The following is a 13,445-nucleotide window of genomic DNA, read 5'->3' on the forward strand; positions in this document are numbered from 1 at the left end:
TTGACAGCCCTGTCCTAAGGCTACCCCTGTAGCTCACTGATGCTGTTGAACAGCAAGTCATGATCCTTCTCACATCTCCCTTGCATCTGATTCAGAGCATACCTGATAGTAATATATACAAATTAACTTCTATTTTCAAGATGTCTACAGACCTCACTGCACCTCAACAGTGTCAGAAACGTGGATTATTATTAGTTTTCTTAGGTGTGATAATGATATTTTGAGTATTTAGGAGAATACCTTTATTTTTTGGAGATAAATGCTAAAGTACTCAGGGTAAGGTATCATCATATCTGCAACTTGCTCTCAGATTGTTCAGGAAATATATACACACACAGATAAATTAAGCAAATGTGCAAATTGTTAATTACTGAATGTAGATGGTGGCTACATATGATTATTATACTTTTTTCTCCAACTTTTCTATATGTTTTAAAATTTTCATAATAAAATGTAGGGGAGGAAAAAAGAATGAAAATGTTTTAGAAAAGTAAAAAACATAAAGCAGACTTCTGAGAGCAGCGATTTGAATGGCTGCTGTGCTCACTGGATGATTCTATGTGACCCCTGATGGCAAGGCTGAGTCTCAGCCACAGGTGTTGCACATTGCCTCTGTTAGGGGAAGATGACTGCCTAGAAGAACATTTAACAAACAGAGCAGAATTCTGACATCAGTCCGGGTACCATTTGGGGAAGTGCAACACTGCCAGCACTCATCTTTGGACTTCCCTTCAGAGTCTGTCTGATTGATCAGGTCAGACTGTTCTCCATTGGGTCTGATTTCTTCTTTCTCCTGTCTTCTCTCCCTGCTTCCCTGCATCTGCTTCTTCTGTTTTCTCCCATTTGCACTAACAGTAATTGGTGCTGTCAGGGAGTAACTCTGGGAGCAGACCAGGGAGAGCACTGATGCCAGTGATAGTAATTGCAGTAGTCATATGCCAGCCACGGTTCTAAGGACTGTTCAGTGTGTTAACTCAGTCGGTCCTCACACAGATCCTATGAGATCGCAGGTACTATCATATCTTCATTTTATAGTTGAGGAAACTGGGCTACAGAAAGGTAGAGTAACTCATCTGAAGTCACACACTTGGTAAGTGATGGATCTAGGGTTCAGACCCAGAACATCTAGGCCCACACCCTGTCCTTTTAATCAACATGGCCTTGTGGTCTGATGGGTGTCAGAAAATAGATCAGTGGACAAACGTATTTGTTTATGGCTTGCCTTTCTGACGTACTGGAAGTTGGCAACACTGGTGTATTTGAGTCATTAACGTCAGTTGCTGAAAGTTGAGGACTATCTTTTTATTTGAACATTTTCAAAGGAGAGCACACTATTATTACATATGTACGTGAGAAAGATTTCCAGGGACATGGGAAACCTTTAGTACCAAACACTATTGGGCTGTGAGTGATGATGACTTTATTTGGGTTTGGTGAGTTTGGAAGTTGCTGTAACTTTAAGTTGTCTGTCTGGTTAGCATGTGTGTGCTATTTCTGTCTGCATCTGTTAAGGATCTCTTTCCTCCCACCCACTTCATAAGGTGCTAGCAGAGTAATTTTCCTAGAGTATGTTACTGATTATGCACTCTATTGCATCTAGACTTTTAGTGGCTCCCTATCATCTGTAGGATATAGTCCACTCATTAGTTTGGCATTCAAGGTCTGTGAACACCTATTCCAAACTACCTTTCTTCAGTATTTCCCTGTACAAACTCAAACCAAGCTCTCTTTCCTGATAATGTTTTTTGTGTTTTTGCTTCCCTGTCATTGTTCAAGCTGTTTCTTTTGCCTGGATGCCTATTTATTCATAACTCCTATCACCTACATACGCAAATACTTTGCCTTCCAACTCCTCGACTTTCTTGAATTCAAAACTCTTCCCATCATTAAGGTACAGTTGAGTTGCCACGTTTTCCATGAACCCCAGTTTTGGGCATTGTCTTTGACAGTCAGGATCAGAGAACCAAGACCTGGTTGGCCTCCTTGCATTTTTCACAGTCTAGTCTATACGGTGAATCTATTCCCGTCCCTTGGTTGCTTTCAGTCTAATGGAATGAGAGCCTGTATAGACATCTGTCCAGAGTGCTGGGAGATCACAGAGAAGTCGCCTGGAGGGCTTGAGGAGGACATCACAAAGGAGGTAACATGGGTGGGTTTCATAAATGAGCAGGAGGCCAAGGCAGGAGAAGAGTATTTCAGGCTGAGAGAAGGATCTCCCCACATAACTCTCTTTCTCTTCTGCAGGTGGCAGATTCCTGCCAAAAATAACCTGGAGACAATAGAGAGAAAAAGGGAGGCTTTTTTTTTTTTTTGCCTTCCCTGATGTTTCCTTTTCAGCCTTTCTTTTTATCACCCCACCCCCGCAACCTCCCATCCTGCCTTAAGTGAAGTTAAGTGAAGTTAAGTGAACTAAGTGTGTTTGTCTTCTTCTGCTGTCTTCCTCTTGGGTGTTGGAGCAAAGTCTGTGCCCATTTTAAAGTTAATTGATTAACAAAGGAAACTCACAAGTCCCCAGAAGATTCCTTTGGTTCAGGCACTTTGGGGCTGAAAAAGTTACATCAGATAGAAACTTCTTATTTCTAACCCTTTAGCATTGCAAAAGTTAAATGCTTATTATGTTTCATTAACATATCTAGGACTGTAATTTGAACATTCAGCCCCCTGTTAATTATTGTAATAAAAGATAGGGACTTCCCTGGTGGCACAGTGGTTAAGAATCTGCCTGCCAATGCAGGGACCACAGGTTCAATCCCTGGTCTGGGAAGATCCCACACGCCATGGAGCAACTAAGCCCGTGCGCCACAACTACTGAGCCTGCGTTCTAGAGCCCGCGAGCCACAACTACTGAGCCCGTGAGCCACAACTACTAAGCCCACATGCCACAACTACTGAGGCCCGCATACCTAGAGCCCATGCTCCGCAACAAGAGAAGCCACCACGATGAAGAGTAGCCCCCGCTCGCCACAACTAGAGAAAGCCCACGCGCAGCAAAGAAGACACAACGCAGCCAAAAAAAAAAAAAGATAACGGTAACCTCAAGAAAGAAAAAGCACAGAAAACTACAAGTTTCCTTTTTTTTTTTTTTTTGCTGAAATTAAAATGCACTGCTTAGGGCTTCCCTGGTGGCGCAGTGGTTGAGAGTCCGCCTGCCGATGCAGGGGATACGGGTTCATGCCCCGGTCTGGGAAGATCCCACATGCCGCGGAGCGGCTAGGCCCGTGAGCCATGGCCGCTGAGCCTGCGCGTCCGGAGCTTGTGCTCTGCAACGGGAGAGGCCACAACAGTGAGAGGCCTGCGTACCGCAAAAAAAAAAAACAAAAAAAACACTGCTTAAATTCACAGATTTTTAAAATATATATATTTCAAGTATAAAAACAATACATGTACATTGTAGATAATTTTAAAATACAGAAGAGTAAAAGAAGAAAAAAATGTTGACATTTTCCTGAATACCCAACAACCACGGTTAACATTTTTTTCTACAAAATTTCATACTTGGTTGACATTATACTATATAAAATTTAAAATCTTTTAGCATAACATTAATACACAAACATTTATCTTGTTACTAGAAACTCTATGTAAACTTAGTTATTGATTCCACAGTATTCTATATAGAATATACCTTAGTTTACCTATGACATTGGTTATAATTTTTATTATTTTAAATAACATCTCATTTTTATGCATAAGATTCTTTCTGCATCCAGATGATTTCTTTGGGGGTATATTCTCAGGGTTAGAGTTATTGGGTCAAAAGGCATGAATGTTTTTAAGTTCCTTGATCTTTATTGCCAAATTATTTTCTCAAAGGACTGTATTAGTTTAAACTCTCATCAGCGGCATATGAGAAAATGTTGAAATTATAAATTTTGTAACTTTTTCTTGAAGTTATATGATTCCCCTCCTTTTCAGGACTGTGCGCTGTACCACATTCTCAAACCATAACCCAGGAGTAAAGGGGATAAGGGGTAAATCCCATGCTTGTGGTTTATTTTACCAAATGTACTCATATTTGACTGTATAAAATTAAAATGATGAGTGTGTTACTGTAAACGGTTTTTCACTGAAAGGCTAATTGCTATTCCTGCTTTAGTGTGTAGAAAATTATGGCTCCTCTATAAAAAAAGGTCTTATAAAAAGATCCTTTTACAGCTAGGTGGGCATAACATTCATATGCTGCTCACAGTTCAGAGTAGTAGTCTTGAGGATATTATTTAGAATCCATGAAAACTGTTTGTTGGGTGTCATCTCTGATTAACAGAATCCATCAAAACTGAGTTTCCAGTAGTTTCCTTAACTTACTGAGCTTAAGCACATGCCCTTCCACTTTGAACAATAAAATGAATTCAAGAACCATGACTACTATCTGTTTTTGAACTCTGAATCCACAAAAGCAAGCTTTAAAAAACCTGGCAGCACTTCAATATGTCTATAATACATATACTTTTTCATTAGTTTAAATCTGAAATTAATACTTATTAATGTCATAATGATATTTCTTCTTTATCCTTTTGACCTTTCAGCCAGAGCGTTTGCTATTTGTGTTTTGCGTTTGGAATGTTTAGTTATTATGGTCACCATGCAACTGTCTTTAGGTCTACTTGGCCGCTGCTTTGGAAATAAGCGTAGCAATGACAAGAGGAGTTAAAAACTGTTCTTCCTTTCTCTCTTCCCAGACAATTTGTTGGGTTTCAGTGAAAACGGCTAACAGCATTCTGATAGAGGAAATAGTGATGGTCACTATCCATTACTGCCTCATGACAGAAATCATGACTGTGGTTACTTATCTGTAGGTCCAGCTTCTTTGTGTTGAAAGATGTTTGATTTGAGGGTAATCGTCTAGAACTCCACTGCTAGTGTGCTTGGTTTTTTGTTGCTGTTGTTGTTTTGTTTGTTCATTTTGTTTTTTTTAAATGTTGCTTATTTTATTTTTTTATTTTATTATTTTGGCTGTGCCATGTAGCCTGTGGGATCTTAGTTTCCCAACCAGGAATTGAACCCCAGGCCCACAGCAGTGAAAGCTCTGAGTCTTAACCACTGGACTGCCAGGGAATTTCCGCAAGTGTGCTTTGAAACAGTGTGAACCAAGAAGAGAAAAACATTACAAGTGTTTAAGCTATTGCGTTTGAAGTGTAAGCAGTCTGTTCTAAAGCTTTTTTCCCTTATGTTCTAGATTGGGATTTTAACCAGGACGTCTGACAGTGAGGTAATGTGTGTTTAACATCATGTTGTTTGTTAGTAAACATCTTGCCACATGTTTGTTGACAAAATCCGGCAAAAGTCAGCTTCATCTAATTGCGTTTCTGACAATTCTAGCAAATGTGGATCCATGTTGCTTTTCTCTCTGGGTCAGTTTTAACTGTCACCAATAAATTACAGCCTGTCTGTAATTGCCTCCTTGAATGACTTGACTTGGCAGTTTGACAAGCTCGCTGGCATGTGGCAGGAGGCTACGAGCCATTACCCTCCCAGTGGGCTGGCTGGCAAAGCAGGGCTTTTCAGGGCCTTGACCATCAGTGGGCTTGGTAGTTCTTTTCAGCCCTCAAGTGACTGAACCCAGGTCAGATTTGGCTTGTCAGATAGGTTTGCACATTTTAGTTTTGAAATATTACAAGATGTAAGCTCACAAATAACCATTAAAAGAGCACTGAAGTCACTCAGTTTTCCAGTCAGTATGGTAAACTGGTAAATATAGTTCAAGTAAGTTCTTTGATTTCCTTATTAGCCTTATACTTTAGGTAACCTTGAACTTCTGCATATATTTTTAAACTAAACTGAGTGGTGTGTCATTGCTAGAGTAACTAGTAGAAAACTAGTCTGGGACAAGGGCCATAAATTGTTCATTATAGAAATAGTTTAATTTGTTAGTATGTTTAAGAGTATTAGAGCTTTTTAAAGATAATTTGGGGGAAAGAAGAATGTTCAGATTTTTAGGAGTTCCAATCAGTGCTCCCCTTTCACCTGTTCTCTTCCAGTTAGAGGAGGACATAGGAGTCAGACAGATTGAGATTTTGAAAGTTAGGTGTGTGGCAAATAAAAACTGAGTGGAGAGACATGGCCCCATGGGTGGTGGGCCTCCCAGGACTTCACTTCTGCTTTGTTCTCTTGAAGCCTCAGCTTCATTGTGAGACAGGCAGGGTGCTGAATAAAAGAAATTTGCAATATATATTTACCTGACCTGTCTGAAGTTTCTCCGAGGGTTGGGAAAACTATGATTTCCCATCAAATTTCAAAGGAAAATGTAGGAAATGTCTTTTTTTTTTTTTTTTGCTAAAGTGATATTAATTTTTTTTTCCTCTCTCTCAGAACTGCTTCGTTCCACTGGCATTTATTTATTGAGTTATGTGTGCTCTGTTTAGGCTCCAGATGTGGAATCTCGGGAAGACTTAATTAGAAATCACTACATGGCAAGGATAGTGGAACTGACGTCTCAGCTGCAGCTGGCTGATAGCAAGTCAGTGCATTTTTATGCTGAGGTGAGTGGAGAGTTAATTGGATCAGGTGGATTTTTCTAACCCCTTCAGGAATTAGGTCACTGTCCTGGCCTCCTACTGTTCACTAGAAGAGAGAGGTCAGAGTCTGTGTGTTCACAATATGGATTTGGTTAGAGTTCGTATAGATTGGTCCACATACCAACCAAAAATCTTTATTGCAGTGAATATAACAGGTAGCCTTTCTTATGGTTATGTAGCATGTTTTGGAGCATTATAATTATAGATTATAATTATAATCTTGTTTTAGAGAGTTATAGGCAGGTAACATTCATAGGTCAAGGAATTTTCATTTAGGGAAATTCAAAGCAAAGTATGCCTGGTTCTTTTTTTTTTTAAATACTCTCTAGTTTCTAAATGGCAACTTGTGGAAATCAGTTTTTGTAAATGATAAAATGCAAAATGTAACCTCTTTCAACCTTTAAAAAATACAAAATCTTTCTTTTTGTTACATTTCCTTCTTCCCTCACCAAATAATTCATTTTCTTAAGAGGATTAGAAAAACACTATGCAAGATAATAAAATTATACAAATTCATTGATAAGAAGGGGAGAAAATGAAGGAAGAAATTACAGATATCAAAGAGTGAGAAACAAATGATAAGATAGAATGGATATCGCTCAGTATATAAGAATACCTGTAAGGTCTCTGATGGGAAACTTTTTATTAAAAGGTTAGTTATGGATGTTAGATGGAGAATTATAATGCTTTAAACTGTTAAGGAAATTGACAAAGGAAAGATAACACCCTTCACTGGGATGCGACTTTGTGATTTTCTCCTGTTTTACAGAGACGGAGAAGAGTTGATAGGAATCCAGTTGCTAGGAGTGGAGGGGGGCTTTGCTTCTTTTCTCCCGCTGAAATAAATGATGTGCCTAGCTTAGTGATGCATACCTGTTTGATAAGGTGATCAGTAGTGATAGCTCTTGAGCTGTAGAAAACGGGGAGGGCGGCAAGCTGGACAACTCACCATAGAACTGCTGCAGTGCTTACCATCCCAGCCACTCAGTGCATGCAGCACATCATGGTGGCCTGGTTTGGATCCCTAACTGCCTTCTGAATTACTCTCTTAGACTTGATTGTCATCCTCATGAGGACCCGTGCTTTGCAAAACTCTTTTCCTCTTTTTCAGGTTCAGTGCTGAGCACACAGATAGAGGTGTGGTTAAAGGAGGGTGGTTGATTTGATTGGCGGAACTTTCCTGAAATTCTCTTGTGAGGAATGAAATGAGTAACCGGGGAGTTTCTGAGGCTGTTTTATTTCCAAGAGATTTGCTTATCTTAGTAAATTCTTTCAGCACAATTGTGACACAAGAATTTTTAAATTGTTCTAGTTTTTCCTTGTCTGTAAACAGGAAGCGGTAACCCTCTTTACTACTTTACTGGAATGGTCAGTCTGAGCGTCTGATGTTGACATAACATTCGAACATGTCTTAACAGATCCTCCTTGTCAGTCTCATGGTTTATCAGAAAATTTAGTGATCCTTTTAATTGCACGCCGTCTTTGAACAATAGTATGAAATAGAATTTTTCTTTTACTTCTTGGTCTACTCTGTCTCTGGATAGCCTTGGTTAAAGTCCCCAAGGAAAGCAAATGGGATCTTTGAAGTCCTGCACTCACTTTTTTTTTTCATCTGTGGAATGGGGCTGTAAAGCTTTTATTGTTCCTGTGACATGGTCTCCAGTAAAGTACTTAAAACACAAGAAAAGTATCTTAGGATTCATATTGCATGATGTCATTGATCACTTTTGAAATAACCACTTCCCTTCTCGTCCAGTGTGGGTGTAAATGAATCCTGGGTAAATGTAGAAACTTCTGGTGGTTTTTTTTTCTGTGGCACGCCGGCCTCTCACTGCTGTAGCCTCTGCCGCTGTGGAGCACAGGCTCCGGACGTGCAGGCCCAGCGGCCATGCCGCTCCGCAGCATGTGGGATCTTCCCGGACCAGGGCACGAACCCGTGTCCCCTGTATCGGCAGGCGGACTCTCAACCACTGCGCCACCAGGGAAGCCCCTTCTGGTGGTTTTGTAGCCACTGGTCATCAGGCTAGAGCTAAGAAAAAACATCAATCAGCTTGGGTTAGTAGACTTTTTTTCCCTTATTAAAATGATGAGAGCAAGGACCACATCTTTCTTTTGTGTGCTCCAGTGTGTGGTACAAGGCCTGTAGATATTTGTGGAAGGAAGGGAGGAAGTACTTTCGGTTTGGGGGATTGTTTTCTAGTAACCTTCCCTGAAGTAAATTTGGTTTGGGGAAATGGTCCCTGGGATAATTGAATGTTTCCTGATTTAACAGTGCCGAGCACTCTCTAAAAGACTGGCCTTGGCTGAAAAGTCTAAAGAGGCACTGGCAGAAGAGATGAAAGTAGCCAGTCAGAACATCAGCAGACTTCAGGTGAGTTCATGCTACCTAAGCAGTGTTAGTATGTTTTTTCATTGAAAGTTCTTGGGCCAAAAAAATCAGCATTTCCTTTCTCAAATGGTGGCATTTAACCTCTAGACATAACATTTTTCTAACCATTTTATTTCTAACTCATTTTAAAGTAACATCTCATTTATGTCAGGCAAGAAGTAGTTGTATTATTTATTGCTCTGACTTGATTTTAATTGTAAGTAGTTTTGTAGTCAGCATTTCTTTGAATAGTACTTATTTACCCAAAGTCCTTCCTTTTCCTCCTCCTCCCAGTTAATCCTTGTCATGGTGGGCGGGAGGCTTGTTCTGTTCATGTGACTCTGTTCCTTCTCTTTACTGTTTCATAAAACTGATGTAAGCTGAAAGGTAGGGCTGCAAAATATTCCTCCTTACTCACTGCTTTGTTTTAAAGCCTAGCTTCCAGAAAGCCCCTATTAAATATAGAAGTGATACAGGCAAAGAAATAATTCATGCACTTCCTCCTGGTTTCAAGTTCGTTTATCAGATTAGCTAGGAGCACAGGATTAGATTTTAAAAGGTCAAAGAGAGCTGGAAAGAGAGAGGAAGGTGCTTCTTCCAGGGAGGGCCCTGCCCTGAGGGCAGTGGGCCGTCAAGGTGTGGGTTAGTGGGAATGTGCCAGAGATCACCTTCCCCACCTCACCGAAGGTTCAAGAAAACCTAAGAGAATTGAGAAAGATTGTATAGCCCTCTTGTGTTTTTTGTGACATCTTTATACCTGGCATAGAAGGAAACGTTTTCATTTTTGCAAAGAAATTCCGAACATATTTTGAAGGCTGAGAAAAACCTCTGCCCTGTTTCTTTTAACTTTGCTCTCTTGTTAGGCCTGTGGCTTAACCTTCATATTAATTGATCAGATAGGTCATCTTGATAGGTTACTTTTCAAACATTTTTTTTCCTAAATTAAAAAAGCTTTCGAGTAGTATGACTAGTGGGGTTTTGCTTTCTCTTTTCTTTTTTCCCTGGCCATTTAGGATGAGCTGACAACTACCAAGAGGAGTTATGAGGATCAGTTAAGTATGATGAGCGACCACCTGTGCAGCATGAACGAGACACTATCTAAACAGAGAGAAGAGATTGACACACTAAAGATGTCTAGTAAGGTAGGGGAGGAAGGGGTCTCTCTGCAGTGTAATATTTAATATTTAATATATTTAATGCAAGGTATTTCATTGCTGTGTGTTTCAGGAACAAAAGGTTAAGAGATCTGAAGTGTTTATAAATCATTTCACTTGTCTTCTTATCTTGAAAGTAGAATGAAGATTCTTTGATTGAGTTATAGGTTGAGAGGAGGTCTGACCTCTGAGGCCCTAACACTGTGACCATTGCTTTTTGGCATTTTGGGCATTTTGGGCATTTCTGCTACTGTTCTGTTAGTTGGGAGGATTCTTGGGGGGTTTATGATGGGGATTACTCTATCTATGTGAATCTAAAATGGTGCTGTTGAAGAGTAACCTTCTTTAGCAAATTATTCTCATACATATTCATATAACCTAGGACGGGCTTGTCCTTTTAATTCCAAAAACTTCTTAGATTTCATTTCCCATAAAGCCTCTGCTTGTCCAGGCTGGAGTCAGTAGATATTGGTAATGTTTTTGTGTTGAAAGGCATATCCATGTATCATGTCTCTTTGTTGTATCATAATGTATATACTCTTACCATGAAAGGTAAGCTTCAAGAGGCCAGAGAGTTGGTTTCATGCATCATCTCAGATGCTTGGCATATTTTGGTAACTCAGACAATACTCTGCCACCAGCAGCTTGTCTCCAGCCTGTGCTCTTTGAAATCCACTACTGCCCCTTACTGATCTAGCAGGCATGTATTGAGTTCCTGCTGTATGCTGGCACTGGGGAAGACATAGAGGTGAACAAACCATAGCTTCATTTTAGCATCTGCCAGTTGGTGGTACAGAGCAGCATCCAGCTCAGTTGGTATCGCCTTGGAAAATGTATCATGTTAATGCACTAGAATCTGCATTATGTAATTTTGCTTCTCAGTGTAGTTTCGTGTTATTGTTTGGCCTCTGGCTGCTTCAGAGAATGTCTGTGATGCTTTTCTGGGACATCTTGTGATGACTGTAACCAGCCAGTGTGGTTCTGATTCAGGTTCTCCAGTTACTTGTGCTTCAGGAACTTTAGCTTGGAGGTAGAGGGTGGAATGTTGCTCCTCTTGAAGAATGCCTCCTTTAACCCTTTATCCTCTTGATATTCCATCAGGGCAATAGCTGACTCACGTAGAAAGCACATGTGTTAGTGGGAGTAGTAGGAGAAAGCCTGCTTTAGCACCTAACATTTGAAAAAAAGTAGCAGTGATTATAGGGAAAGTTTTCAGACCTCAGAGCTGCAGAAGGCATTCGGTTCTGAATTGAGAAGGGTTATTGTGGGGTATAGCAAAGCTCATTGTCCCAAAGGTAATTGTATTGCAGCCACTTTAGAAGTGAGAGGAGTTTTAAGCCCTCTTAGAACTTTTTAATCTAGTCCTTGGAATATCTGTCATTAATAATACACTGAGTTAGAGATCCTTCTTCACTTTGTAGTTTCTGTTGTTAATCTTTCTTTGATCATCCTGTGGTTCCTATATTTTGCACACCTCCCCCATTTATTAGTCATTTAAATTGCTATAGCATCACCTTATGACTGAGTTGACGTGGTCTCCATTGGATACCAAGTAAACGTCCTGAAACCATTTGTTTGCTATGATCTTGCTCTTAATGTTCGTGTTCTGCAATCATTTCCTACTTAATGAAAAAAAATTTATATGTAATAGTTAAATGTAGGAATTTGAACCTCTCCAGAAAGAAGAAAAGTTACATAAAAGTGGAAAGTCCAAATCTCCATATGTGAGGGAATTGGGAATAAGTTAAGACATCTTCTCTCTAACTTGTTCTCAACTGGTATCTGATCTTCCCCTTGACAGTAATCATTATCATTGGGGTGTTAGTTGGCACATGTTCAAAATTAGTACCTATTAAGACCCTTTAAAAGGTGTTTATTTCAACAGCAAAGGAATATGTTCAGGCTAAAAGTTTTTATCAGCTTTATGAAATCATAAACTACATTGTCTTTGGAACAAAATGAATATTTGAGGTTTGATAAATCCAAGATAGCTTTCTTTTCTTTCTTTATTGCCTGTCCTCAGACCCCAGGGGAATAAGGTTCATGGAGGAAGTGGGAAGAGTTAAAAGTAACAAACCGCTCTGTGATTCCTGTATAAAAGTTGGCGATGCAAGGTTATCAGCTGTTCTCCCTCTTGGAAACTAAAATTTTCCACAGTGAAATATGGCTTCCAGAGAGCTTGGTGTCTAAACTGCGTGAATGATTTTTCTAGGGGTTGGTGTTCTTATTGTTGATATTTTTCTTTGCACAGGGGAATTCTAAAAAGAACAAGAGTCGATAGTTTACAGAGAGCTGGTTGGTGACTTCTTTGCAGAGCTGCTACTGCTGCGCGGAGCTGCGGGGCCAAGACTCCACGTCCAGGGCTGGCCGCCTTCAGGAAGCTGGAGTGTTGTTGGACCTAGTAAAGTAGTCAGTGTTGTAAATGGCCTTGAAGTATTTAAAATATATTTGTAACCAGTAAGGTAAATCCAGAATTTAATGTTGACAGTAAAACGGAAAACAGTACACATACCATGGATATTGTAGGTTTCCTTATGCTGTTTTTACTGTGCACTTTTTAAAATTAGGCTTTAATTTCAGTATGTAAGAACAACAAATATTTTGTATATTTTCAAACTCAGTGATATGGTAATCAATTTGGTATCTGTGGAATAGGTATGTGTTTCTGGATAAAATGCTTAAATTGTCAAACTGTCATTCTTGCTATAATTGAAAGCAGTCTCCAATTCTTTTTGAAGACTTGTTCATTCTCTCTCTCTCTCCGTCCCTCTCTCCTGCTCGCTCTCTCTCTCTCTCTGTTCTGGAGGGAGTGGGCCTTGAAAACTTCAGATCTTGTGGGTTTATTATCATTGTCTTCAGCTCTTCAGTACCCTCCCTGTGTTGGAATAATAGCTTAAGGAAATTGATGTCAATAAATTCGTACTTATATCAAACTTTCAGTCTCTCTATGAAAATCTGATGAAGGAAACTAAAACTTATTAAAGTAAGCTTCACAAAATTACCAAATCCCAATTGATTTTGATATAATCTTTCTAATCCCCCAAATTGGAATAATCACACAGTTAATCCTTTATTAAGTCTTTGAGTACCTCCCAAGGTACTTGTAACCATGCTTCAAGCAAGGACCCTGAGCCCTTTCAGGCTCCTCTTGGTTTCTTTCATAAACATTGTGTCATTTCCATGTATATTTCAGGGGTGAAATTTCTCTCAGCACCTCCATCCCCAAGTCTCTAAATATATTGCTCCTTTCCTCTGAGTTTCCTGCACATGCCCATTTCACTCCAGGTCCAAGTCCCCAGACTAGGTCCGCAGACCTGAAACCCCTTCTTCCTCACCTCCCTGCCTGCAGCTCCATCTCCTTTGAGCCTCTTCTCTAGGCAGTTGCTAGTCACCCTCCAAAATGCTTTA

The 13,445-nt window shown here is 39.8% G+C and overlaps 1 protein-coding gene across 3 annotated transcripts in view; it reads left to right on the forward strand.

Moving 5' to 3' along the window:
* Window positions 1-13,076, forward strand: part of PPP1R21 (protein phosphatase 1 regulatory subunit 21) — a 60,772-nt gene extending 47,696 nt beyond the window's left edge. The window contains exons 17-21 of one of the 3 annotated variants that reach the window (XM_060117662.1): window positions 5,177-5,209; window positions 6,363-6,479; window positions 8,788-8,886; window positions 9,897-10,025; window positions 12,289-13,075. In XM_060117662.1, the coding sequence (XP_059973645.1) occupies window positions 5,177-5,209; window positions 6,363-6,479; window positions 8,788-8,886; window positions 9,897-10,025; window positions 12,289-12,318 (408 nt within the window). In that variant the 3' untranslated portion in view covers window positions 12,319-13,075. Of the gene's footprint in view, window positions 1-5,176; window positions 5,210-6,362; window positions 6,480-8,787; window positions 8,887-9,896; window positions 10,026-12,288 lie in introns of all 3 variants that reach the window. The other 2 variants (XM_060117664.1, XM_060117663.1) reach the window with 2 other exon arrangements.
* Window positions 13,077-13,445: the final 369 nt, after the last annotated feature.

Source organism: Mesoplodon densirostris, chromosome 14 (assembly GCF_025265405.1).
Source record: "Mesoplodon densirostris isolate mMesDen1 chromosome 14, mMesDen1 primary haplotype, whole genome shotgun sequence".
In the NCBI taxonomy this organism is placed as follows: domain Eukaryota; kingdom Metazoa; phylum Chordata; class Mammalia; order Artiodactyla; family Ziphiidae; genus Mesoplodon; species Mesoplodon densirostris.